The sequence below is a fragment of the Ursus arctos genome, unplaced genomic scaffold, assembly GCF_023065955.2.
Source record: "Ursus arctos isolate Adak ecotype North America unplaced genomic scaffold, UrsArc2.0 scaffold_7, whole genome shotgun sequence".
Taxonomy (NCBI): domain Eukaryota; kingdom Metazoa; phylum Chordata; class Mammalia; order Carnivora; family Ursidae; genus Ursus; species Ursus arctos.
Window position 1 is genome coordinate 77945119 of NW_026623089.1, and position 26538 is coordinate 77971656.

The 26538-nt window shown below is 47.6% G+C and overlaps 1 protein-coding gene across 2 annotated transcripts in view; it reads left to right on the forward strand.

The window, feature by feature from the left end:
* PAPSS2 (3'-phosphoadenosine 5'-phosphosulfate synthase 2) overlaps positions 1-26538 on the forward strand; it is a 68048-nt gene that overhangs the window by 32067 nt on the left and 9443 nt on the right. Inside the window, exons 2-9 of one of the 2 annotated variants that reach the window (XM_026504099.4) lie at positions 8521-8638; positions 11838-12073; positions 12996-13134; positions 13722-13840; positions 13974-14087; positions 15545-15656; positions 20368-20382; positions 24844-25049. In XM_026504099.4, coding sequence (XP_026359884.1) covers positions 8521-8638; positions 11838-12073; positions 12996-13134; positions 13722-13840; positions 13974-14087; positions 15545-15656; positions 20368-20382; positions 24844-25049 — 1059 coding nt within the window. The remainder of the gene's footprint in view (positions 1-8520; positions 8639-11837; positions 12074-12995; positions 13135-13721; positions 13841-13973; positions 14088-15544; positions 15657-20367; positions 20383-24843; positions 25050-26538) is intronic. The other variant, XM_026504100.4, reaches the window with a different exon arrangement.

Sequence of the window (26538 nt, forward strand, 5' to 3'; positions counted from 1 at the left end):
AGAACTGAAGAACTCTGGCATCTAAGGGCATGGTTTTAAACACTTTGAATGTAGTGATTTATTTAATCTGTTTGAATCGACTGCTGGGCATCAAAGTGGTGTTGCAATGGGTCGGAGTCCTGTACTCCTAATAATGATGACGGCGAGTCTTGAGAAGGGCACCAGTCTGGCTCTCTCCCAGATGCCCTCTGCTTTGTTCTTCCTCACAGACATAGATGTCTCTCTGGATGCACTTTCTTTTTTTAAATAAATTTTTTTTTTAAGTAGGCTCCACGCCCAGTGTGGAACCCAGTGCAGGGCTTGAACTCACAACCCGGAGATCAAGACCTGAACTGAGATCAAGAGTCAGATACTCAACTGACTGAGCCACCCAGGCTTCCCTCTCTGGGTGCACTCTTGTTGGTTGATGGGGAGACGATGCCTTCTGATCTCAGTTCCTGTCTCTGAGTTCTCTTACTTGAATCACCAAAAATCATCAAAATAGAATACATTAAAGGAGGACTTGAGCTGGGCAGGAATGACCACACCAAAGTTTGATGATTCTGTTTATATCAGAGCATGATGGCTTTAGTGACCTTTTTTTTTTTTTTAAAGATTTTATTTATGTATTTGAGAGAGAGTGAGTGAGTGAGCAAGAGAGAGTACAGCTGGAGGAGGGGCAGAGGAGAGGGAGAAGCAGGATCCCTGCAGAGTGTGGAGCCTGATGCGGGACTCCATCCCAGGACCCTGGGATCACGACCTGAGCGGAAGGCAGACGCTTTACCGACTGAGCCACCCTGGTGCCCCGTCCAATAATAGTTTTGATTTTTTTTTTTAACTCAAAAATCAATTTATTTTTTTTCTTTTTACTTTTTTTTTCAATTTTATAATTTTTTTTTATTATGTTGGTCACCGTACAGTACATCCCTAGTTTTTGATGTAAAGTTCCATGATTCATTACTTGCATACAACACCCAGTGCACCACGCAATACGTTTTTATCAAGTGACTTAAATTGCTCTTCTCAGGAACTTGCCAACTCCCTTGTCTCAGTTTTCACAACCGGTATTTTGCCAGCGGCTGCCTGATACGGTTCTCACCTTCTAACGCAAGGGTTAGCACAAGGAGTAAATACTTCTCACTGTGCAACTCGTGTGCCTGGGACTGGATTTAGCACGTTCAGATGTTCATCCAACATCTGTCTTTCCACAGAATGCCACAGAACTGTATTTTCCTCCATGTAAACTCCTCTTTAAAACACATGATCAGTTTTGAATCTAGTGACGCTTCTTCAGTTAAAACTCCCCTATCTCCCAGTAGCCCTGGGATTGGAATTGAAGCGTCCAGGTCCGGGGGGTCGTGACTGCATCGAAGCTGAGTCAGGACGGCTTTCTTGCTCTTCAGCTGTTTGCAGACCTCACTAATATTGCAAGGGTCCTTTTCTGCGGGCGATTTCCACCAGGTGGCTTTGGCTGGCTCAGACTTGGCCTTACGGAGCAGGATGTACCGAGGAGCACGCAGGGGTTCCCGTTTGTGATATCAGCTTCCAAAAATCCTCTCCACGGGCATTTTTTTTCCCTCTGAATGAAATAAAGCCAAAACAACCACCATTGTTGGCAAGTTAAAACGGATTGTACTTTCCACGCTGTCCGTTAAACTGTGCTTTGTTATGTATTTGAGAGAGACTGGTTGGCTTAAAGATTTTTTTCTCAAAGTATCAGGGTTCATGGTTTTCCAGTTTGTGGGTCTGGGCTGGTTACTCTTCTGTTGGTTGCAGTCTGCCTCAAGGTTTGCTCATGTCCGTTTGCGTATCTGTTACCCCTGGGAACATCAAACCATGTGACGTCACCGTTCTCTGGTCAAGTTATACTTTATATTTTTAATACGTAATTATTTCCAAATTTGATATAGAAAAATCAGAATATAGACACAGGAAGGAAAATAATTACCTAAAATGACCTTCCTCTCAAGATGATTACTATTAGCATTTTGTCCTTTATTTTCCAGATTTTTTTCTTTGTAGCCTTAGACCTATAAATACATGTATTTTAAAAATAGGATTAGCATTAATTTACTCTGTAATCTGGACATCTGTCGTGATGTTTTTAGGTCAATAAATATGGATGTGCCTATTCATCGTATATATGTGTCCTGTGAATGAGACTGCCAGGGAAAATCATAGTGAGACATTGGATGTTGCAAATAAAACTTGAATACTTCTATTTCCACTGAGGAAAGCATTTTAGAATAAACTAAAATTGAAAAAAAAATTTTTTAAAGATTTTATTTATTTGAGAGAGAGAGCACAAGCAGGGGGAGCAGCAGAGGCAGAGGGAGAAGCGGGCTCCCCGCTGAGCAGGGAGCCAGATGCGGGACTCGATCCTAGGACCCTGGGATCATGACCTGAGCTGAAGGCATTCGCTTAACTCACTGAACCACCCAGGTGCCTGGAAAAAAATTTTTTAAAGGAAGAGTTTTTGTCTTTAAAATTTTAAAACATGTCACGGAACAACCACCATCAAAACCATAGGTGACTACACTAAGAGAAAACCTCCATAGGATTTCTTAAGAATACATAAATTACAAATATAGAAGAATTATTAAATACATGAGAATTCTAGACATAGATTCAAACTACTAAAATATTTTCAAAGTAATAGGGAAATGAATTGTAGTATAATTTGAGATCACAGGATATAATGATGAAAAGAAATAAAGTTGATCCATATAAGTACACATCACATAAAAATGTCAGATGTAGCAAAAAATTAATACAGTTTAATCATATCAAAATAGATAGAATTCTGAAGAGCATATTTGGCCCAGCTATAATTAATGATCAAATGGAAGCCATCAAAGACAATAGGAATATTACATATTCTTAAAATATCATTTAATATATATAATATGTATTACATATGTGTGATAATACAACCAAGTACCTATCAAAAGGAAAGCACATGAACAGACAGTATATAATTAATAAAAATGTACTATACAAAATACATAAAAAAATACGTTTTTAAAAGCTAACGAGGTCGTTGTCCAGATTGTCATTAATTAATATCAAAAGAGACAAACATGCAAATGTCATACGTAACTTATTACATGGAAATGCATGTTCTTACTAGTAAACTAATGTGGGGGGAAAAAACAATAAAATTGCAAACACAGCAAATCAGTTGGACTATTTAGAAACAAGTATAGGGTAGCCTGGGACCTTGGCTTTGTCTTTCTGGGAAATGAATTGGCCGTACGTACTGAGACCTGTGAAGTAATTCACCACTTTTAATTCTCAAGCATTTCATTTTGGGTCATATGTCCCAAGGAACTAACCTGAAAGGAAAGAAATATAAATCCACATTGATAAGTATAGAACATTTGAAGCTCCTCATATTAAGCAATGCAAATGAAGTGAGAATGATTTTTTAATTATTTACATGGTTATGTAGTATGGAAAGCGGGATTCGGCATTCTCTGCTCTGTTCCGGTGCTGCCGAAGTCACAGGGCTGGGAGTGTGTGCAGGCAGAAGTAAGACCTGGACTGGGTCAGGAAGCCTGGCTGGGTCTTGCATCTTCCACACTGGGGGCTTTGGCCAGCGGTTTCCAGATGTGGAGCGCAGTGCCCGGCCTGCCTAGCTCCCAGGTTTGGAGCCGTAACTGAGATCGGGCGTGAGAAGTGCAGCTCCTGTGAGCTGGTGAGAGCAGTTGAACAGTCTCTCCGGGCCGCACTGAGGAGCAGGGAGGTTCCCACAGCTCTCGGCCCCCCCCAGACTGGGGACACCAGCAGCCCAGCAGCAGTGAGGGCTGAGTTCAAAGGGACAGAGTGGAGCTGCCATTGAGAAGTGAAATGCATGTGTTTGTGCTGCGTGGGAGGCAGGAGGGTGTAGAAGAATTCGAAGCCACTTGCTCGTCTTTTATTGACGATCTTATGCAAAAGTTAAAAAAGCCTTGGTGCTCAGGGAAACCCCTAACCCAGAGCTGGGTTTCCGGCTTCCTGGTCCCGCCCGAGCCCTGCCTTTCACAAGAGCGCTCCCTGTGACAAAGGGCTTGGACTCGGCTCCGGGATGCCCCGCCCGGCTGTGATACCACCCCAGGTCCTTTCCCTTTCTCCCAGTCATGCAAAGTCAAGGCTGAGGCTTTCTGCCATCCCCTCGCCCGCCCCACCCCGAGTTCCGGGTTCCAAAGCTCCTTGGGCACTCCCCCTCCTGCAGCGCCAATGAGACTGGGGGGTGGGCCCGGCAGGGGTGGCACTGGCTGTGTGACAAGGCCCCCCCTCCCGCCCCCAGTAGCACTTGAGGCTGACCTGGGCCAAAGGCCATCCTGTGCTGGTAACTAAGGGCTCATGACCAAGACAACCAGCACGGGAGCGGGGAGTCTGGGGTACAACGAGGAGGCTTCAAGCTGGTTAACTGGTGAGTACACCTCCGCATGGTGTATTTACTGGCTGGACTTTGGGTCAAAGAGAATAATAATTGGAGCAGCGGCAAGGACGTCATGTGGGTGTCACTCTTTACCCCAGGCAAAGTACTGTCCTGCCTGTCGCCTGATTTGCTCTTGAGCCCCACCTCCCCAGACCTGCCTGAGAGCGGACCCAAGTCCCTAGGACGCTTCTACCTCTGGGTGATTTAGACAAACGACTGTGATTTCTCCAGACTAGATTAAACGCCACCGAACCCCGAAAGGTTCAACATCTTACTGTGTGTTCTGTAGTTTGATACTTTATGTAGAAGACCATTTTATTTAGTCCTTTCAGCAACCATGTGAGGAAACTATTGTTGGCCCCGTTTTACAGAGCAGGACGTGGGGGCTCCTTGATCTTACTCACTTGCCAGGGCCCCAGAGCAAGGAAGGCCATGAGGCAGGTTTCAAATCCGGGTTTGGTTGACTCCAAAAACCCATACTCCTGCTACTCTTGTGCATGCTGGAGGGAGTTTTTCTGGGTCAGTGACCTGAAAAAAGGTAGGGCTGTTTGCCAAATTTTATTGAGGGACCCAGAAGAGAAGTGTGCCCCCGGCTCTGTGGATTCCACTCCATGACGTGTGAGGTGCGCTGCCGAGGGCGTGTGTTCTGTTTACACACACAGGGAAGCAAAAATTTTTTTTTCTTTAACATGTGCTTCGTTTTCCATAGAATTCTTTTTCTGACAGCTACTCTCTTTCCAACGCTTAGAGCACCATATGCTCTTTAGAAGGGAGTAAAGGTTTCAGCAAAGCAAAGTTTTTGGCTGCCCCGCCTCTTTGCAGTTCAAATATCATTCAAAACATCTGCTCCTATTTTGTTTGCCTTTTGGAGAAAATCAAGGGTAAATACAAGATAAATAAGAAGCAAAATTCTTTCTGCTGAACCCCAAAGCCCAGTGCCTGGCCATCTGAAAAGATTTTGTTTGTTTAAACCTTGCTGGAATGAGAGAAAACCCATACAAACACCCGTGATGAAGATTCAGCTAATAAAAAACCAAAAGGTTCAGAGGTGAGCTCTTACACAGTGTGGTGCCAGTGCCTTCCCGTGGGCTCTGAACAGTTTTTGAAAACCAAGCCCTGGGTTGGGGACACCGTTTACAAGATCCTGACAAAGTTTCCACCGATTAACAAAGTTGAGAGTTTATTCTGGAACTCTGCCTGGAGGGAGAGAAAAAAAACAGCCAAAAGCAAGGGAAAAAAACCATCTTGTGGACCAGTGACGCTCGTGGGTGTTCGGCCGCCCAGGTGGGCAGCCACCCCTTCAGGCAAGTGTGCTGCGATGGCGACCCGAGCCCTTTCTCAGAAGAGGCAGCAGTGTTGAACAAGAGAATTCCGCCATGGGAGTCTTGTTATGTATTCTCTCGTTCACTTACTTTTTTTTTTTAAGTGGCTCTTTTTTGGTGTGTGGTAAAATTTACATGTAACGAAATGCCCAACTTAAGTATACATTCGGGGAGTTCCAACGAAGGCCAACACCTGTGTACCTCAAACCCTTGTGAAGATAGACAACCCGCTGTCCTCTCAGGGACAAGTGCTGTTCCGACATGGGGAGTGTGTGTGTGTGTGTGTGTGTGTGTGAGATCTGTTTTTCCTGTGGATGGTTACTTGGCTATTTGCAGTTTTTGTCCACATAAAGCTGTACGCATCTTTTTGTGGATACATGTGTTCTTCTGAGTAAACGCCTGTGTGCACGATTGCTGAGTCGTCGTCGAGGAAGGTAAATGTTCAGCTTTATAAGAAACTGCCAGGTTTCTCTCCGGGATGGTTGTCCCACTTTCTGCCTCCACTGTCAACACGAGAGCATGTCCTCGTTGCTGTTAGATTTAGCAATGGCATCTCGCGTAGGTTTTAATTTGCATTCTCTTATGACTAACGACACTGAGCCCTTCACGTGCTTTCTGGCCATTTGAGTATCTTCCTGGGTGACTGTTCAGACTTTGTACTCACTTCATTGTTGTGTTGCGGGTGTTCTTTACCTGTATTCATGTAGTATGCAAATATGCGAAAGAGACCCTCTCCACAGGGCATCGAGCCCCAGATACTTGCTCTCTTTGCCTGTATTTCCCCTCACAATGATGCTGGGGGTCCTTCTTCCTTAAGCGCTGGATTCCCAGGGCCTAGGCTGGCTCCTGGCAGATAGCAGGGGCTCGTTTACATGAGCAACTGCTGAGAGCGCCAGTGAGTAAACCGATGCACTGACTTCAGGGCCTGATACCCAGACACAACTTCCTTGAATAAAAAGCAGTGATTAACAAGGAAACAGAGAAAAGGGAAATGTTCTTGTCATCCTTGAGCTATAAATTACACTTGGCACAAAGGACTCAGGATCCCTTCAGGGGATTTGTTCAGCCAGGGGGAATACTGCTAGAATATCTCCTGATCTCATCTAATTTGACCTCATTTATGAAGCTTCTGGTGCTTCTTGGGTTCCGACTGAAGGATGATCAACCGTCTAGCCTCAGAAGGTTTATGTAGCTTCACCCAGCTGATCCACCTGGGCCTTCGGCACCTTCCTTTTGGCTCCCTCGGACCCTGGCCATGCCTGTCTGGGCGCCTCTGCTGGGCTCCGTGCCTCCCTGGGTGGCCCAGCCCCGCTGGAGTGCGCTGCCTTCCTGAGCCCCCAACGGCCAGCAAGGGGCTCCTTCCCCCTGCTCTTGAAGCATTTTCCTGGCCGTACCCCAGCTTGCTCCAGCCCCTCCCCCTGTGGGTATCCACTCCCTAGTCATCGTCAGCATCGTTTGTGCAGGGAACTTGGCCTTTTACAGAGTATGTTCACACCCATTATCTCGTGTAAGCCCCCAAACAGTCCTAGCTGTATTCCCCTTCTTGTTTTGTTTTTTCCCCAAATAAGGTGCCATAAAGAAGTGATATAATTTGCTCCAGAATATAAAATGGTCCACATGTGGCCCAGAGTTTTCTCTGGGTCTTGCTCAAAGACTATCCATGCCTTTTTTTTCTTTTCTTTCTTTCTTTTCTTTCTTTTTTTTTAGCTGTGGTGGATTTACGTGTGTGGTGCTTAAAAGGCTCCATAGATTTTTACAGTTCAGAGACTTGGATTCCATCTGTCATCAGAAATTCAGTTACCACACCAAAGACATATAGGAGTTGTTGCCAACCTTTTTATTTAACCACCATGATGGGTTCTCCACACCCCCTGGCCCCCACCCGGGAATCACACGCTATTTGAAAAATGTCCACCAGCAACTGTACTTATTGGCTTGTGTTACCATTTTTATTCATCAGACTCATAGCATCCAGAGTTTAGGATCGGGATCAGATAATCTGTGCCCTCACTGGCTGATTTTATTGCAGCCAAAATAAAGATATCCGAGATTTGCATTAACCTCCAAGACTGATAACTGGCCCATTTCTATTTCTGCAGGGCTTTCTGAAAGATTAAAAGTTTACACACTGACCCTTGGGAAAGTGGAAACAGAGTAGAGCTTGAGAAAAAGTAGCGCCGTGCGCCGTACCTCGCTCAGGGACTGTGCTTGGGAGACATGTCTGGGTGGGACCGAGATGGTGTCCCTGACTCGGCGCTTTGCTCTGCGATCGGTGCCTCTCCCCGGCTCCGCAGAGAGTGGGGCTCACCCAGCCCGTCCCCAGGACGGGTGGTTTCCCGTCGGCCTCCATAGCATCTGGTTGAGAGCGTGAGCTTATGGAGACAATGACGTTCCCTTAACCGTTACCCTAAGGTGTACATTTTTAAATGTCATGGAACCGAAACTTGTACAGCGCGTCAATAATTCTCTCATTCAGATGATACTTTCCAAGGGTCATGGTGGGCATTCTAAAGGCAGTGTCTTTTTCTGATTTAGCAGAGTTAATAAATGTCACTCTGTGGGCCAATCATTAAGGAGGGGTTTCAGTTAGATATGACTATTACTGTCATCTGTTATTATTTCTGTATCCATATGTACATGGATATGGATATGGATGCTTATGGTATTATATGTATACATATCATATACACATTGTATTATTATGTGTATTATATGTAGATGTGTACTTACTGTATTTTATGTATACATATTGTATTATTTTATTCACACAGTCTTGGGCGTGGTCTTGTTTTGTAGGAGAGCCAGCAGAAGTCCACCAATGTCGTCTATCAGGCCCACCACGTGAGCAGGAACAAGCGAGGGCAGGTGGTTGGGACGAGGGGTGGATTCCGAGGATGCACGGTGTGGCTGACAGGTATGCCTTGCTGATACTTTTTTAATTGAAAACCGATGTGTGACATACAATTCTAAGGAACTAAGTGTAACATATGACATGTTTGTTTCAACATTGAGACGAGGTGGGGAGTGGTGGTAAAAAGCCTGGCCGTCAGCCCTACCTCTGCCATCCTTGGGAAGAAAGCCCAAGATGGAGGCACAGGGCTTCTCTCGTTTTTGGTTCTCTCCTCTTTGGCAGGAAGGGGGCAAGCTGATGATAGCACCCCCTTTCGGCTCGAGAGGATCCCGTAATTCTCATGCTCGTGCCTCAGCCCATTTACCGGCCTTACAATGGAGCTTTCCTAACTCGACAGCATTTGGCTGTCTGTAAGGTTTGGGGTGTTTAGAGATATTCTTTATTGTTCTCTGATGTTTTGACGTTGTAGAGGACTATTTCAGTTAATTTTAAAAAACTGAAAGCATAAGGATCTGCACAAGAAGGAAAAGCAGTGATTTCCACTTAGCTGAGGATTGCCCCTTGTAAATGGAAATAATTCACTCCCCTGGGGGTGACCAAATGAATCCTTTTTCCTGTGTTTCCTCCCAATGTCCCAGCTAAGACTTAGTGACAGGACAGGAATTAGTCTGGGGCTGTTCTCTTAAGACTCTGAGCACAAGGTAGAGGAAGCTGGTCCCTGGGAGCTGGAGTCTGGCGTAGCCCGCACTCAAAAGGAAATACCATAGACTGGGTAATCCAGATAGATGCAAAGATGTCCACCCAGGTTCTGAGATCAGCTGCGTGCTACCGCCTGCTCACAAAGGCCAAATTAGTGGGGCGCCTGGCTGGCTCAGTCGGTTAAGCAACCGCCTCTTGATTGCACCTCAGGTCATGATCTCGCAGTCATGAGATCGGGCTCCAGCGCTCAGTGCAGAGTCTGCTTGTCTCTCTCTCTCTCTCTCTCTCTCCCTCTGCCCCTGCTTGCTCTCTCTCTCTCTCAAATAAATAAATAGGTCTTAAAGCAAACAAACAAACAAACAAACAAACTCCAACCTGAAGGGACTGCCAAAGAGTGTGGCGGGCACCTACCTTACCCCTTCCCGTGCAAGGAATTCCTGTATGACCCAAGTCATTCCTGTTCCTGTCTCCATCAGCCGCCTCCTTCTTCCTCAAGGTTTTATCTGGTGCCTGAGGCACATGCCTTTGGTCTCCTGATTTCATTCATCCGTGGTGCAACACCTTTCTCCAGCTGGCGGGCTTTGGACGGACAGTGGACGAGGTGCTTGCTGGATTCCAAAAGGCAGCGGTCGCCTGTCATGAATCCTGTCGGGATGTCCCCCCAACTCCGTCTAAGACACAAGCTTTGTGGCAGTAGATAAAACAGCTGCCTTCCAGACCCTTCCTGCTTGTTATGTGTTTGCCGTCATGTGTTTGTGCAATTTCTGTACTGGGACACACGCAGAGTCCGCTCTCTGTAATGTGGAACAGCCTTAAAAACAAGAGATAAGTGGTAGAAGAGGAAAAAGACCCTAAAAGGTGGACTTCCCCTGTCTTTTCTTACTCATTAAAAAACCCCCAAAAACCAAAAACCATCTTTTCGCAATGTATTCTGCTTGTGTTACAGAGGTAGGCTAGTGAGCGGGCGACCAAGAGAAACCAAATACTTCAAATCCAGAGACTTGCTTGGAGCCCCAGCTCCACTTACGTTAACCGTGTGACTTTGGACAAGCCAACTAAGCTGGCTCAGCCTCTGTCTTCTTATTTGTAAAAGGAGATAAGGGTGGAGCCTGCCCCTGGGGATGGAGGTGGGACTAAATGAAGTCAAGCGTGTATGCAAGCGCAGGGCCTGGCCCGGAGAAAATAAGCTCTCCGGAAGTGTGATTCTTGTGACCTCAGTGCATTAGAATAAATATGCCGGCAATCTAGTTTAATCCAGTTACTGTGGTTTAGTTCTTAGTCTTGAGACCTGAGGCAAAATTGAAAGAAATTTCTATTATTTCCCTCATTTTCCAATGTGAGAGAACTTGCCGGAGATTCGGGAGTCCTGATTCTTCTGGCCCACGCTGGACACAACTCTAAGAGGAGTTTATCACCTAAGTCCCTATTTGAATGAAACTGAGTTATGTGAGTAATACAATAGTGTCCTCAACAATGATTTACAAAGATGGCACATTCCTCATGGAGCCATCGCTTCTCATGATTCTCTGCGAGGGCCAAGGGCATGACTTGAAAACATAACTAACACTGTGGAAACTGTTTGCCTTTCGTATATCACCGTTCTTTCCAAGTTGGTTTTTTTTTTTAAGTTTGTTTTTTTTGTAATCTGTGCACTCAACATGGGGTTCAAACTCATGACCCCCAGATCAAGAGTCACGCTCCACCGACTGAGCCAGCCGGGAGCCCCTCTTTCCAAGTCTTTATTCCCCTCTGTCCTTCATCCCTGCTTTTCTCTTACCTTTTTTGTGTTTTCCCTCCTTCCTCCTGCCGTCTTCTCCATGTTAAGCTCTTGACCTTCTTTTCTTCCCAACTTTTCCTCTCCCATGCCTGGGTACTCCCCAACTGTGCTACATTTCTCAGGTCCAGAGATCTTTAGGACAACTGGATTTTTGGAGTGTTCCCTTTCTCCTCATAATTTCCCTCAGATAGAAATCCTATAGTCCTGCCAGTGCGCTTTGAAACCATGGTAGAAGGCACATGGTACCTCTGTTCTCATGGAAAGGCTCCAGACACCGAGGAGTGTAGGGCAGCTCTAAACACATCTCTAGCCCAGCTCGGGATGACTGTCTTCATGTTTTGAGAGTCATTTTGGAAAAATATTAAAGCCAAAGGAGTCTGTTGTCAAATGGTTGTCTGGCAGCCTTCGTAGGAGAGGTGGGCCTCCCAGTCTCCAGAGCTGGCTGTCCCCTCCACTCCAGCTGATTGCTGGCAGGAGGGGACATGAGAACATGGCCACAGGTCTTCTGACTTTTTTCTAAGAGAAGCCAGAGTCTGGATTTGTATGCACAGTGTTCTCATCTTTAAAGCATGCTGCAGGCAAAATAGAACACACCAAGAACCATGTATAACCCCCCAGGTCCCCCTACTTATGAACCCCACTTGCTTTGAAATGCCATACATAATTCTAATAGGGGACAGATGGTTATTTCAACGTCTGGAAGAAATCCAAGTACTTGACTTGTAAACTGTGCTTTTCCTAGATTATAGTGGTTTTCATTTGAGGTCAAATGATTATAATGAACAGGTCTCTCTGGTGCTGGAAAAACCACAATCAGTTTTGCTCTGGAAGAGTACCTGGTCTCTCACGCCATCCCGTGCTACTCCCTCGATGGGGACAATGTGCGTCACGGCCTTAACAAAAACCTTGGATTCTCCCCCGGGGACAGAGAAGAAAATATCCGCCGGATTGCCGAGGTGGCCAAGCTGTTCGCTGATGCCGGGCTGGTCTGCATCACCAGCTTCATTTCTCCTTTCGCAAAGGTAAAAGGGTTGGGGGGCGCACACGGTGCTGGAAAAGGAGTCGCCAGAGGGGAGGGCACCAAGGACTGTCGTAGTTTCAGGTTCCCCCGCCTCTTCTTCTCTTGCTCCCTCATTTCCTCTACTTAATTTTGGTTTTGTCAAGAGAGGTCCTTCATTTCCAGGTGGCTGGGCAGCAGCTGACAGACACCCTTCCACACTCACCTTCTGGCCAGAGCTGAACGGAAGGAAAAATTAAACAAGTAAAAGTCGAAAGCCCTGTAATCTCACGTCTCCAAAAAGTCAGAAAGCCTCGTTTGCTAAAGGAAGCGGCAGTTCCTTGCCAAAGCGTCAGCTCATGTGTGTTTCATGTTGAAATCGCTGAGCAAGAGGGACAGTCTTCTTGTTTTAAAACAGGAAATTTCTGGGAGCTACAAATAAGATGCTACATGCTTTGAAATGCGTTACACTGAATGAAATGCTCCCATGTGGCCAGTCCTGTCCTTCAGCAGAGATTTCTTTTCTGTGGTTTTCTCTGAGAGCCCTTGAAAGAGCTGTGTTCACCCGAGGGAAATGTCTGGACTTTCTCTGAAGGACCGGTTTCCTGCCATCTCTGCAGGGCACGCACGCCAGTGTTAACCCAACGTTGTCAGGCACCGGGGCCCACATCATTCCATGAGGAATTCCATCGCGAGACCTCCTGTTCACCTTCTCGAATTTTTTTTTTGTTGTTTTTTGGGTTTTTTTAAAGATTTTATTTATTTGACGGAGCACAAGCAGGGGGAGCAGCAGGCAGGGGAGAGGGAGAAGCAGACTCCCCGCCGAGCAGGGAGCCCGATGCGGGGCTGGATCCCAGGACCCCAGGATCATGACCTGAGCCAAAGGCAGACGCTTAACGACTGAGCCACCCAGGCACCCCTTGAATGTGGTTGTTTTTTTTTTCCAGGATCGTGAGAATGCCCGCAAAATCCACGACTCGGCAGGACTGCCATTCTTTGAAATATTTGTGGATGCACCTCTGAACATCTGTGAGAGTAGAGACGTGAAAGGCCTCTACAAACGTGCCCGCGCCGGGGAGATCAAGGGTAAGAGAGCCAGCCCGGCCGCCCCTTTGCCAGTTCCTTCCGCTCTCGAGCCTTCGCGCTCTGTCCCCAGACATCTGTCTGAAGTCTCAAAAACTGTTTTCCAAAATTGCATCTAGCACACACAGCTCTTTACCGAACCACAGTATATTCCATACATCCACGGGCTCGTTAACATGTGGGCTGGTGTTTTTCCAGAACTGTCACCTCGGCCGTGAGCGGTAAAGTTCAGGTCCCCGAAATGGGTGTGTATCCCCGAGTGTGTCTGAGGGAGAGTGTTTAGAGTTTTTTCTTCTTATCTTCCTTTTGGATTCTAATCAGCTGCAGGCTTGGACTTAGCCACATTTTGTTGATAATTTGGGGGCTCTCTGTATTGAAAATACAGCTTGGTAAATATATATATGTATGTGTGTAGATATGTATATGTATATATCTATTTCCCTATGGCTAGAGGTCAGGGACAGCTGATGACCTTCTCTGGTCTAGTCTAAATTCTCAGTGTAATGCATTATTCCAACCAGGGTCACGCCTACTGTTTAGAAAGACTGTCCATTGGTGCCGATGTGATTCTCGCCCTCCTGCCTTTGCAGGGTTCACGGGTATTGACTCTGATTATGAGAAACCCGAAACCCCCGAGCGTGTGCTGAAAACTAACTTGTCCTCAGTGAGTGACTGTGTCCAGCAGGTGGTGGAGCTCCTGCAAGAGCAGGTGGGTGGACTGGGCCGCCTTTTTTCTTTTTTTTTTTTTTAAGTCTCATAAAGTCACGAAAGGTCATTTATTGACCAAAGCATTCTTTTTACAGTTTTCATTTCAAAGCGTTACCAATTCTGCTTCCTTTCAGAACATTGTACCCCACACTGTCATGAAAGGCATCCATGAACTCTTCGTGCCAGAAAACAAACTTGACCAGGTCCGGGCTGAGGCCGAAGCTCTCCCTTCGTTAGAAATTACCAAGGTAAGATGGCGTGGCCTGGCCCCAGGAGAGTTAGTCCTCATAGCCGTCATTATAATCCATTTACAGTCACTCTGGATGATAAGGAAGGTGTGGATAAGGGAAATGCAATGTCCATAAAGAAAAACACTTCATCTTTGCCTTTTTTTTTTTTTTAACCTCTTCCCAAGCAGATCTCTCACCGAGGGCTGCCACAGGGTAGCTGGGCAGCGTGGGGCAGAGGCAGGCTGGGCAGGCTGGGCAGACTGCGCAGGTAACTTCTGTTCTGTAGAGCACAGCCTCACGTAGTCGTCATGCTGTCTTCAGTAATGCCAAAGTGCAGGCGTTGGGTGATATTGATTTGTTGGCGGCCGCTGAGAAAAGTTTGTCCAGAATGCAAGTAAAAAAAAAAAAAAAAAAAAGAATGCATGTGTTTTTTTGGACAATCAAGAAGGAATTTGGAGAAAACAAAGAGCCACCCTGATCTAAAGTGATATGAATCTTTTCCTACCTTGCAAATCCCATTCTTTCCTAACGAGGCAGAGTCCAGCCTAAGGAGAAGGTGTAGACCCTTTGGCCACATTGATTTTACTGCCTGGAACATGTGGGCTGCAGCCCCACCAAGTGCACTTTTGGCTTTTTATGGGTCAGTATTATTGGTCCATACCAGCTGATCAGATCTTCATTGGTAACTTGTTATCCGTTAAAACCTTGGACGTGTTTGTAAGAGGCTAAGTTGGGAGCCTGTTGCAGCTCATTCATACCTGAAGAACTCACGGCAAGTTTATAAGCAGAACCCCCTGACCGTACAAAAGAAATCCTGAGTACTGCAGTGCTCCAGGCACATGAGAAGTACACAATTATAACTACAGTGTGGAATGATAGTGCCAATAGCAAAGTGGGCTGCACGGTACAAAAGAACTTCAAATAATCTAATAATTGTTTTGGTCCTAGGGATGGTGGGAAAGGTCAGAAGAGCAGTGACCCATGCTTCGGGGTTTAAAGGATGAATAGGAATTTCAGGTGGGGAGGAGAATAGGCCTGGGAGGAGGTGGAAATCTCTACATCAGCCCAATGGGCCAGAGCTTGAAGGGCTTTTAGTATCATGCTAAGAATTTTGGACTTTTTTAGTCCATGATTTGCCAATTTCAGTCAATTACCTAGTACATTTGGCAAAAATATGTAGCCCAACCAGAATTTTTGTAGGAAAAAAAAGGAAAGCATGAACAGCGAATGTTAACGCAGTTGCCCATCATGAGACTATCTGCACCTCAAGTTTAGATCCCCGCTCTCCAGTAGGAAGGTTCTAGACTGCAGCTTATCTGGCTCCTGGATTGTAGGTCGGCAGTAAAATGGAACACTTAACACGTAAACGGTCCTGCCTTCCTTCTCCAGAGAGAGATCAAGAACGGCCTGCCCTGGGGCCGGATGGCTGGGAAACCGAGCTTATGGGAACGTTCACCTGCTTTTGTGTTTTGCAGCTGGATCTTCAGTGGGTCCAAGTTTTGAGCGAAGGCTGGGCCACTCCCCTCAAAGGTTTCATGCGAGAGAAGGAATACTTGCAGGCCATCCACTTTGACACCCTGCTGGACGGTACGTGCTCTCGTTTGTTTCTTACTCGTTGTTGTTAAGCAGTCCATGCTCAGGAATCTTCACAGGAGCAAGACGTGTTCATTCTTGGTATTAGTGCTTGGTTCAGACCTCTTACTCTGGAGATATTTAGATGATTTATGGTGTCTAATTCTATTATGTATAAATTCCATTTTTAGGATTTTTTTGGGGGGGTTATCCTTAAAGGATTATTGACTATTCGAAAGTAAGGAACTGAAAAAATGAAGGTTTTACTTGCACGCAAAGCCAAGAGAAGGCTCAGTGTGTTTCGCCCCACTTGCCCCGATACTCAGCGTAGAGGGCGATCAGCAGCCCTGGTGCCGGCTGCTGGGACCATCGCGGGGCAGCTGACTTGCAAGGGGCGTCTCACCACCCTCCCCACCCCGGGCTGCCGTGCTGAATAGCATGATGCAGCCGCTTTCCCCACTGGTTGCTGAAGTGTCTCTCTCCGTGCCCTTGCATGAGCCACAAGAGGCTGGCTGCATCCTCCGAACTGTCTCGGGGCAGCACTAAGTCCGCCTTCTGGGCACAGGCCGGATGACTTTAGACAGCTGATCTGGTCCAGGTCGGAAGCATGTGTTATTCAGAAAACTTCCGGCCCCTTCTGTGATCATTTCCTTCCCAGAACTGCCTGAGCCTGTCAAATAGAACTTATCTGTTTCCAACCCCTGAGGATGGCTGCTAGTGGGAGGGGCGGGCGTGGGGGGGACACACCGAGTCTGTGACACTGAGCAGGGCTCCAGACCTTTCAGGAAGAAAGATCAAGTCAGACAGTCTTTCTTGGGAAAAGGTGTTTGTGGCCTGGGCTTGTGAGTCTGCTTGGGGGGATAAAATAACATTCCAGAATACCATTGGTTCCCTTATGGCTCGCCTTCGAGATAATAACCAGATGGATACAGCACTTGTCCACGCGCAGAGCACTTTCTCAGGCATGATTTCCTTCAGTCAGGCAACTATGATGACCCCCTTTACAGACAAGGGAGCTGATCCCTGCCTCAGTGCTTTGCCTGAGTTCATGCCACTGGTCCAAGACCAGGGACCAGAATCTCCTGACTTCTGGCCCAGTGCTTTCCCTACCAGGCTGCTCTCCCGGCGTCTGTTCTGTTAGAAGTTAGAAGTCCAGGAAGTCTGTACAAGAAAGGCTGGCACTTACTTTGATGTTTTAATTCTAACACGTACGGGTCACAGTCTGCAGCAAGTAAATGTCAGTAGACGCTGTGGCCAACCGCGGGCAGGAGGTTGACCCTGAGAATCCATACGGGAGCTGCGGCTGAATGACAAGTGACCCACATGGGAAGTGAGGACTCTGTTAGAGACACAGCGCTGTCACCTGTGACGAGGCCTTGTTCCATAAAGAAAAGTACCAGGGGCGCTGGGTGTGCTGTGGAAGTCAGTGTTGATGGACGTCAGGGGTCCCTCCCTCGGCGTCTAGGACTTCAGGGTGGGGAGACAAAAACCACCCTAGAGTGGGCAGAAATCCTTTGTGGTGTAAAAGGGGGCATTTTCCTGGGTCGAGAGTTCTTAGCTTTTGATTGACTCTTAAAGGAGTCTGTGATCCAGAAAGACGCAGGGCAGCACACGCTGTAATAAGCTATCCGGAGAGTTTAGGCAAGTCTCTCTCCCTTCCTCTCACACCCTTTCAATTTCATTTTATGATGTTCTACAATTTGTCAAACACGTCAATTTTCTTTTTCTTATTTGGTCCTCACTACACAGGGTGGACGAAGCCCTTGTTACAGCCCTCCCTGCCCAGCCCAGCGGCACGCAGCCGAGGGAGGTCACTTCCCATTAGTACTGGATTCCCTCTCGCTACCTGCTCATCCAGAAATCCCGATTCTTCTGAAAACCTGCACCCAAGCGCTTGCGGGGGTTCTCGGGTGGGGGGGTGTTTCCTGTGCCCCTGAGTCCGGCCCGCGGCCATGTGCCCCTTGCCATGTGTCTGCACACGGCTGTCTGCACCCACGGAGGTACAGCTCCTGCCTCTTCACTCCAGGCACTAACGTCCCCGGACCCGCAGGGCTGTGGCAGCTCACAGACTCTCGGGTGGGAAGGCCGACGTCCCCTTGCTCTGGGCTAAGCCCCACTGAGGACGCTCCACAGTTGCTCGACTCCCACGGCATCAGAGAACTGGACGAAATAGCCCTCGTGAGCTGTTCCCAGGCCTTTCTTCTCCTGTAGTAGCCGCGTGGCTCCAGCAGTGGGAGTTAGGACCAGACCTCGTGCTGCTTCTGGAACCCTTCCGGCCTATAGGGCCTGTCTCGGGGACCCTGTGCAAGACTGCTTTCTTCCCCTGTGGGGATTTTCTGCTGGCTCCGCCGTCCACCCCAGAGTCCACTATGGTCCACTGGGCACAACTCTGCAGCCCCCGTTGTAGTGAGGATTCAGAAGTCCCCTCCCCACCTTCCAGAAGCTTTGAGTCCTCTGTAAATCCAGTCATAGGAACAGATACCAGGGATCTAATGTGCTGCCCATCTCTGTCTAAGTAGAGGAAGGACATCATAGTGGGGAACAGTGTGAGCTGTGGAGCCGAGCTGGGTTCATGGGCTAGTGATTTGCTGTGAACCCGGCGCATGTGACTTAACTGCGGGCCTCGGTTCCCTCGTGTAAAATGGGACTGCTGATAGCAGGCCCTACCCCATGGGGGTGAGGAAGGTTTAAGGAACAACTGGTCCAGTAGTAACTGCAGTAAATGTTCCCTATATTAACAGACCCCCCCCCCCCATCCAATGAAAAGACCCTGAAGTCCGGAAGGGACTCTGGCTCACACAGGTACATCAGTGTGGAAACAGCACAGATAAAGATGTTCATCGTCAGCCACAAGTACTTACCGGGTCCTCATGGGCCAAGGTTTGTTCTGGCGGCTGGAGCCCGTAATGAAGACAGCTGTGGGCTTGCGGGGAAGGACAGTGCAGCCCACTGTCTGAGCCCTGGTACAGTGGGTTCTTCTCCGCGCACAGTGCTTGTCAAGCCCTTTGTTTTTAAGAGTTTATTTGTTTATAGGGAGAGAGTGCGAGCGCATGGGGGAGGGGCGGAGGGCGATCTCCAGGGTCTTAAGCAGACGCCCCGCTGAGCAGGGAGCCTGACTCTGGGCTCAGTCCCACCCCCTGACTGAGATCCCGAGCTGAGCCCAAACCCAGTCCGACACTCAACTGACTGAGCCACCCAGGCGCCACTCAGCCTTTTTTTAATTTTTAAGCCAAATCGTTTGTGACTTCCGCGAGCTCTGAAGCAGCGTACCCAGCGTGACAGTGGAGCTGCTCCCGGGGAGGGCTGCGCTTGGCCTCCCGCCCACCTGGACGGCAGCCCCGAGCGTGTCTGCAGGAAGCCACTTAAACCCTGTCCACACCACACCATGAGTCTCTGGGGAGAGCTCCCCTTGATGGCTTTTGGGCTGTGTAGACACAGTTAATTCCAAAAAGTGATATATGTGAATCTCAGAAGGTCGAACAAGATCTCATTCATATGGATATCATTTCATCTTAATCAGTTCATGAAAGTCATGAGTCACCACTGACCGAAAATCTGGAATTTCTGGAGCCGCAGCCATGTAGCCACCGTCATCTGCCTCAAACGGCTGCACGTTTCTTGGTCACCTGCGATCTGCAGGCACTGCATAATTTTTTAAATTTGGACCACATCTCCCAAAAATACTTCGTTGGTTTTTAATTTTCTCCGAAAGTTCATATTTCCCCTTAAATTAAAAAGCAAAACAAAGAAACAAGCAAAAGAACTCAGTCTACTCAGTCCAAAAGCAAAAAAAAAAAAAAAAGAAAAGAAAAGAAAAAGAAAAATTTGTTTCTGATGATTACACAACATGAGTTACTCCACCACTCGAGGACCTACTTTCATTGGTTTCTTACATCACTTTGTCACTGGGTATATTGGTTTGTCACAGATCCCCCAGTCAGAAGTATCTCATCTAAATTAAAAAATGGAGCCTCAAGCTCATGTTCTTGACTGGTGGCTTCCGAGGAGGGTCACGCCATGGCGGTCTCACGAGACTTGACCATTTGAGGACTAGTCCTCCGCAGCTCTGACTTGCCAGGGGGGCTTGAGGGCTTCCCATAGATACCGCCAGCATTTGTTTGGCACCCATTGTGTTCTGACCCGTATTTGACATAGGATATCACATTTAATCCAGATAATACTACTGTGAAGATACTTTGCTCATATGAGGAAATAAGTATTGGAAAGGTTAAGTAACTCACTTGAAGCCTGGATTCAAATCCAAGTTATCCTGGCTCTAGTTCTTGTACTTGTTCTGCTAGGTAGACTAGCAGAACTTCATGTCCTCTAAACGTCTGGTTTTCTAGAACGTTCTAGAGCAGTTTGCTATTATACCTAACAGAGCCTGGTTTGGAACCATTTGACCGTAGTTATAACATCATATATTTGTGTAAGAGACAACTTTTTGCTGAAGCTGGAGGTGCTACTGACATGTGTTATAATTCTTTCAAAACAGATAATCACCTGAGTAATGTTTCTGGATTGCACTGAACGACATTCAGCACGAATTCGGGTCTCAGCAGCTTTTTGCTATTATCCTGTAGAGCAGTAAGCAAAGAGCATAGTGTATTTGGATGTTATATGCGGGATGTTTTGTAATAGGACTCTGTTCCTTGACATTGTTGCTTTAAGATTATCTTGGTGGAAGCTGCAAACATGTTTCTTAATTGTGTTTGTATTTCTCTAGGCATGGTCCTTCCTGGTATGTACTTCAACTTTCCAAGTAGTTAAATTATTATAATTAGATACATTAATTAGAAATGGTTAACATAATTTTAAAAAATCCAAATGACCCAGTTGGAATTGGTAACAGTTCATGATCCAATCAGTTATAATGGAATAATAATGCTGCATTCTTGTGTTGATCAGAGTCCAAATAACAGGAAATTTCTGGATCAGATGCAGCTGTTGTTCATAATGTCCTATTTGGCTGACAAAAGTAAACTTGTTTCTAAATTGTTGTACATTTTGTCCCTGCGATTTAAAAAATTTATGATCCTTTCCGCTAATTACTTCTACTGGTCCTCATTTAGTTCACAAATCTATATTTTTTTTCTATTGCATTTAAAAAACATTTTTAATCAATGAAGGATAAATCGATTTTAGATGCAATTTAAATGGATGCACCTGGTTGGATTGTGCATGATTATACTTCATTTGTGCCGTGATTCTGCATGGATTTAATTTCAAATATCAGTGATGATTGATAGTTATAGAACCGAGAGTAAATACACACGTTGCTTTGACTGTAAACTTCTGCGTTCTACGAGAATGAAAAGGTAAATCTGTGAAGGTATCCTTTATCTTCGGTGTTGTTTTCATCATTGTTGTTTGCCCTTTAAAAGCCTAGTTAATCTCAAAGCCATGATGCGATCCCACCTCACACCTGTCAGAATGGCTAAAATCAACAACACAAGAAACGACAGGTGTTGCTGAGGATGCGGAGAAAGGGGAGCCCTTGTGCACTGTTGGGGGGAATGCAAACTGGTGCAGCCACTTCGGAAGACAGTATGAGGGTTCCTCAGAAAGTTAAACATAGAATTACCCTAGGATCCAGCAAGTGCACTACTGGGTGTTTACCCAAAGGATACAAACGTACTGATTCAAAGGGGCACACGCACCCGATTCTGAAGTATCTGTAATAGCCACACTCTGGAAACAGCCCAAGTGTCCACTGACTGATGAGTGGATAAAGAAGGCGTGGCATATAGCACATCATATATAATGGAACATAAGCCAGCAAAAAGAATGACATCTTGCCATTTGCAAGGACAAAGATGGATCTAGAGAGTATAACGCGAAGCGAAATAAGCCAGAGAGAGACAAATACCATAGGATTTCACTCGTCTGTGGAATTTAACAAAACAGATGAACACAGGGAGGAAAAAGAGAGAGGCGAACCATCAGAGAGTCTTAATGATGGAGAACAAACTGAGGGTTGCTGGAGGGAGGTGGGGGGATGGGCATCAAGGAGGGCACTTGCTATGATGAGCACTGGGTGTTTATTGTATGTAAATCATGAATCACTCAATTCTACTCCTGCAACTTAAAAAAAAAGCCTAGTTAAGCAAGAAAAAGTGATTTCATTTTTGCTTAGGAACATTGCTATGCGAAAGTTATGTGTTGGACTAATCGTGGACTCCACACACAAGCCTCTGTCGCCAAGGGAGGCGGCCCGCTGGAGGGCAGCCCTCAGCAGAGCCCCCGCACGCAGTGGGAGAGGCCGGGCAGCGAGCTGGGGCTGCAGGCCCAGCTGCAGGCCGAGGGGCGTCCCCGTGGGGCTGCACTGTTGGAGGGCTTCCTGCAGCAGACGAGCGGAGGACAGCAGGGCAGCTGGTGCCCCGCGGGGAGTCGCGGCTCCGGGCGATGGTGCAGTTGGCGTTACTCAGTGGAACTGCTTTCCCTACCCGCTCCCCCATTGGCTCTCTTGACCACCCGTCGGGAAGGGCTGTTTCCCCAGGGCTGGGTTTCCCTCAAGGCCGAGAGGAATGTGGGTCGGAGGCTACCCCGGCAGGAACCTAGTGGACCAAAGGAGGCAACGGCCACAGGAAAGTGGTGTAGCCCCTGGATCTCAACCCAGATCAATCCACGTTAGATCGTGCTGCAGGGATGTGACGGGCGGAGCTAGGCTTGTCCCCAGCTTCCTGCCCACCTTTGGCTTTGCGTTTTGTTTTACTTGGTTTTGGTCGGGTCACCGTGATCAGTGTGGTCAGTAATCCACGGAACACAGGGTTCTGGTCAGATCATCCGCGCCCTCGAAGGCATTCCGCTTGGCGAGCCTCTCTCCCTGCTCCTCAGCTAGACTGTGTGGCGGGTTTCATTGTCTTGGGTCACGTACCTCCAGTGACAAAGGGCTGTGTGGTCGGTACCCCCCCCCCCCCCGCGACCCAGGGAGCTACAGATCATTTGTCATCCCATCTGTCAAGTGGGGGAACTGAGCAGAGAGAGGACGGACTGGGCCCAGAGGACGCCTGAGCTTTGAAACAGGAGTCACTTGAATGTCAGAACCCATGACTTCCCGTGACTTCCTGTGCAGATCTTACTTGTGGTTTACAAGGGCTCCCCGGGGCGGGGGGTGACAAGGGTCACAGGATTTTGATAGACAGGATTTCTTTGTCCCCTGCAGTTGCTGTCTGTATCCTGTGACGTTCTTTACACTCTAGTAACTTCTGGAGAGTACGTAGAAGGTGCAATGTGATACGCCTGGACGCGGGTTTCTCAGCTGGCTCAGATCTCAGATTATCAGAGGCATTCCAGATGCTGGATTTTGAAGGATAGGTTTAAAGACTTCATTAATCTATGGGACATTTCCTGAGATCCATAAATAACCACGTTTGTTTCCTATGGAGTTGAATGTTTTCCGTATTCACGTGCTCTCGTTCCCTTCTGAGTCTCGAACTCGGGAACCCCCCAGCTCTCCCTAATATTCTTCAGCGTTGCACACTGACGGCACGCCCCGTTTCCTCACCTGTGAGTGCAGCAGAGGGACGGACAGAGTTGGGCGCCAGGCGTCCCTGCAGAAGGGGGGCACACAGCTGGCTCATTTCTTTTACATTATCTGGCCTCATTAAGAAATTAGATGTTTCCAGAGAGCTGAATTATAATCTTTGAAGCCCCAAACCTTAAAACAACTAAAACAACTATCTTTTAACCATTTTGCCTAGAAACATTTAAAAAACGCCCTTCTAAAAAAACCCAAATAACTTCATATTCGCTTTTAAAAATGCGTTAGACATAAGGAAGCTTTACAAAGTGACGTCATCGTCACTAGTTACACCAGTTATTGAGCTGAGCTCTAATGTCATGGTGCCCTGAGGGGCTGTTGGCCCCCACGGAAGGAGCCCCCCGTGACTCTACTTTTATTAGTCAGGGTTCTACAGAGAAACATGGCAGGGTGGATAGTTAGAGAGGGAGAGGGAGAGATTGATTTTAAGGAATTGGCTCAGGCAGTTGCAAAGCCTTGGCAAGTCCAAGATCCGCAGGGTAGACTGGCAGGCCAGAGACCCCGTGTCGTTCAAGTTCAGAGTCTGTGGGCACAGTTCCCTCTTCTTTCTGGAAAGTGTCTTCCGTTGAGTCCTTATGAGGCCCATCACCTTATGGAGGACGCTCTGCTCTACCCAAAGTCTGCTGACTTAAATGTTCGTCTCATCTTAAAAATACCTTCAGAGAAACATCTAGAACAACATTTGATTGACTATCTGGGCACTGCCGCCTAGCCAAGTAGACACGTAAAATGAACCCCCACCGTTTCTCTGTCAGCTTTTGAGGAATTCTCCTGCCTCTTCCTTTGAGGTCAAGCTGTCCCATTCAGAAATTCTCTGAACAGCACATCCCATACCTTCCAGTTTGTCGTGTTGTATCCTGAGAAACCAGAAGGCCAGTTTACTTAATGCCTTTTCAAGTAAGACACTTAGCGTAAAGGGGGGAGGAGCTCACTCCCCAAAGTCAGTGCGTCAGCTTTAGTAAATCCGCTTTGTGTGGTTTTCCCTCCTGACTGCTGGTGCTCAGTCGTAGTTGAGCTTGCAAGAGCTGTGATCCCCAGAGAAGTCTTTTCAATGCCATTTAAAGGTGATGCTGTGTCTGGACCACAGCAAACAGACGACATCAGGAAGACTCCTTCTTTGGGGTCCTATCCCTTAGTGTTAATTGTGATTTTTTTTTTTCTTTTTCAATTCAGTGTGTTGGTACCACAATTAGAGCCTCAACAGATAATATAAGAGATTTGCTTATGTTGTTACAAGGATCATTTCCAAGAAAGAGGAGAGGTTTTTGTTTGGGTTTGTTTGGCCTTTATTGTGCGTAATTGGGTTTTTAAAGACTAAACTCTCTGTTATGTGGAGGTCAGGACCAGGCGCTCAAAAGGGAGCTCAGAAGGGAGATGCCCCCTCCTCGTCCCCCAGATTAGATCACTCACTGAAGCCACCTCCGTGATTTGAAACTCAGCCCGCTCTTCACAAATGCCCCGTCTCTTGTGTTGAGAAGCCTCTCGAGGACTTCCCATTGTAGACTCTCAAGAAATGGGTGCAGCCAGCGCAACCAAATAGGATTTAGGCTTCCACGGCCTTCGCGGGCGATGTTTGGAACGGACGTTGCGCACACCTGAGTCTTCCTTCGGGGACGGCGCCTCGCGCCCACACACACTCATCACGTGCTCTTTCTGCAGACGGAGTAATCAACATGAGCATCCCCATCGTGCTGCCCGTCTCCGCGGACGAGAAGACGCGGCTGGAGGGCTGGAGCGAGTTTGTCCTGACGCACGGTGGACAGAGAGTGGCTATCTTGCGAGACCCTGAATTCTACGAACACAGAAAGGAGGAGCGTTGTTCCCGTGTGTGGGGGACAATGTGTGCGAAACACCCCCATATCAAAGTAAGTAGCAAGGGCTTTGGAAGGGCTTTCTCGATCTTTCAGTGTAGGACAAAAATCATTCCTCTTTATTCCTTCATAGAGGACTTAGGAACACCGGGGTCAGACGGAGGAATGTATTTCTAAGGGGGGTCTCGCAGGTTGTGCCTTCAGAGATCTTTTTAGAAAGGGGCAAAGCAGCGTCCTTCCGCTTGAGGGCTGTTTGGAATGATCCACCGAGTCCCCAGATGCCGTGATGGCTGGCTTCCTCCGCTAAATGGAAACACCTGGCCTGGGTAGATCATTGAGTCTGGCATCTGGAGGAAGGGGCAGAAATCAGAGCCAGAGCTCGTGGCACTCTCCATCTTGAAAATTCACTGGAGAAGCACGTTCCATCATCCAGAATGGGTCCAACCAGCCACTGGCAAGAGACTCAGGGTGCATGCCCTGTGGCCAGCGGAGGGGGTCAGTGACATCCTTCCAGTAAACACAATTCGGCGCAGAGCCTAGATAGTGGCAGAGTCTCCAGAGGGAAACAGCCCATTTTCGTCAGTGGATAGTTTAAGATTGAAAAACGTGTTCATCTGATTAGGATCATTTGAGACTGTCCTGCCTAAGGCTGCACCTTCTCAGATTCCTTCACAGCCTCTACTTGGTGGGGGTGCGGGGAGGGGGTGGGAGCGGAAGCGGAGAGTCTCATGGAATTGCTGTGTGTGGTTCGTTTCCCATAAAGGAAAGTATGTGAAATTGAATGCAAAAGCCATCCCTCACCCAAGATGAGAGCATTAGGGCTGAAATTTTAAAAAGCCACATAAAAGGAGGGGCCAGACTCGAACTAAGCCCAGGATCTCCCCCAGCCCCGTGCCCCTGCAGATGTTTGAATGCACCTACTGGCATTGGTTGGGCCAATGCTGGTTTGGTTTGGTTTCTCTGGTTGTGAAATGGTGCAAGTTAGGGAGGGCTTTTTCAAGGCCTCTGAACACAAGAGGTTAACGAGCAAAGCAGCTTCTCCTTCACTGGACGCAACCATCCACCTTGTAGCCAAGCGTCTTATTCTCAGTGCGCCTCAAGCTCAAAGTCAGCGTCATCTGGACTGTCTGTCCCCGAGGCTGGCAGACAGTCCTGGAAATTGCTGGACATGGACTGAGAGCGATTTGAGGAACTGTGTTCTGGGCCTTGATCCTGCCTGTGTTTCTTCTGCCCCCTGGTCCTCGTGGTCTTGGGTTGGTTCTGATCTTGTGAGTGACCCAGAGAAGGAAGAGGGACCCCTCATCGCCCCGCTTCAGAGACGTCCGCTCTTGGGGCCCGGCATCCACGTCCACTGCAGCAGCGCTAGGAGAACCACCCGCGGAAGCAAGCTCTCAAGATTCTTTCTTTTCATCCTGTCTTGCAACCCGTGTTGGCAGCTGGAGCTCAGGGTTTCTTAGAAGCCAGGGGACGTGGTGCTGTGACTTGTGGTCTTGGTTATCTCGTCAGTGACCGTCCTGAGAGGTCGTTAGAGGGACTCTGCAAA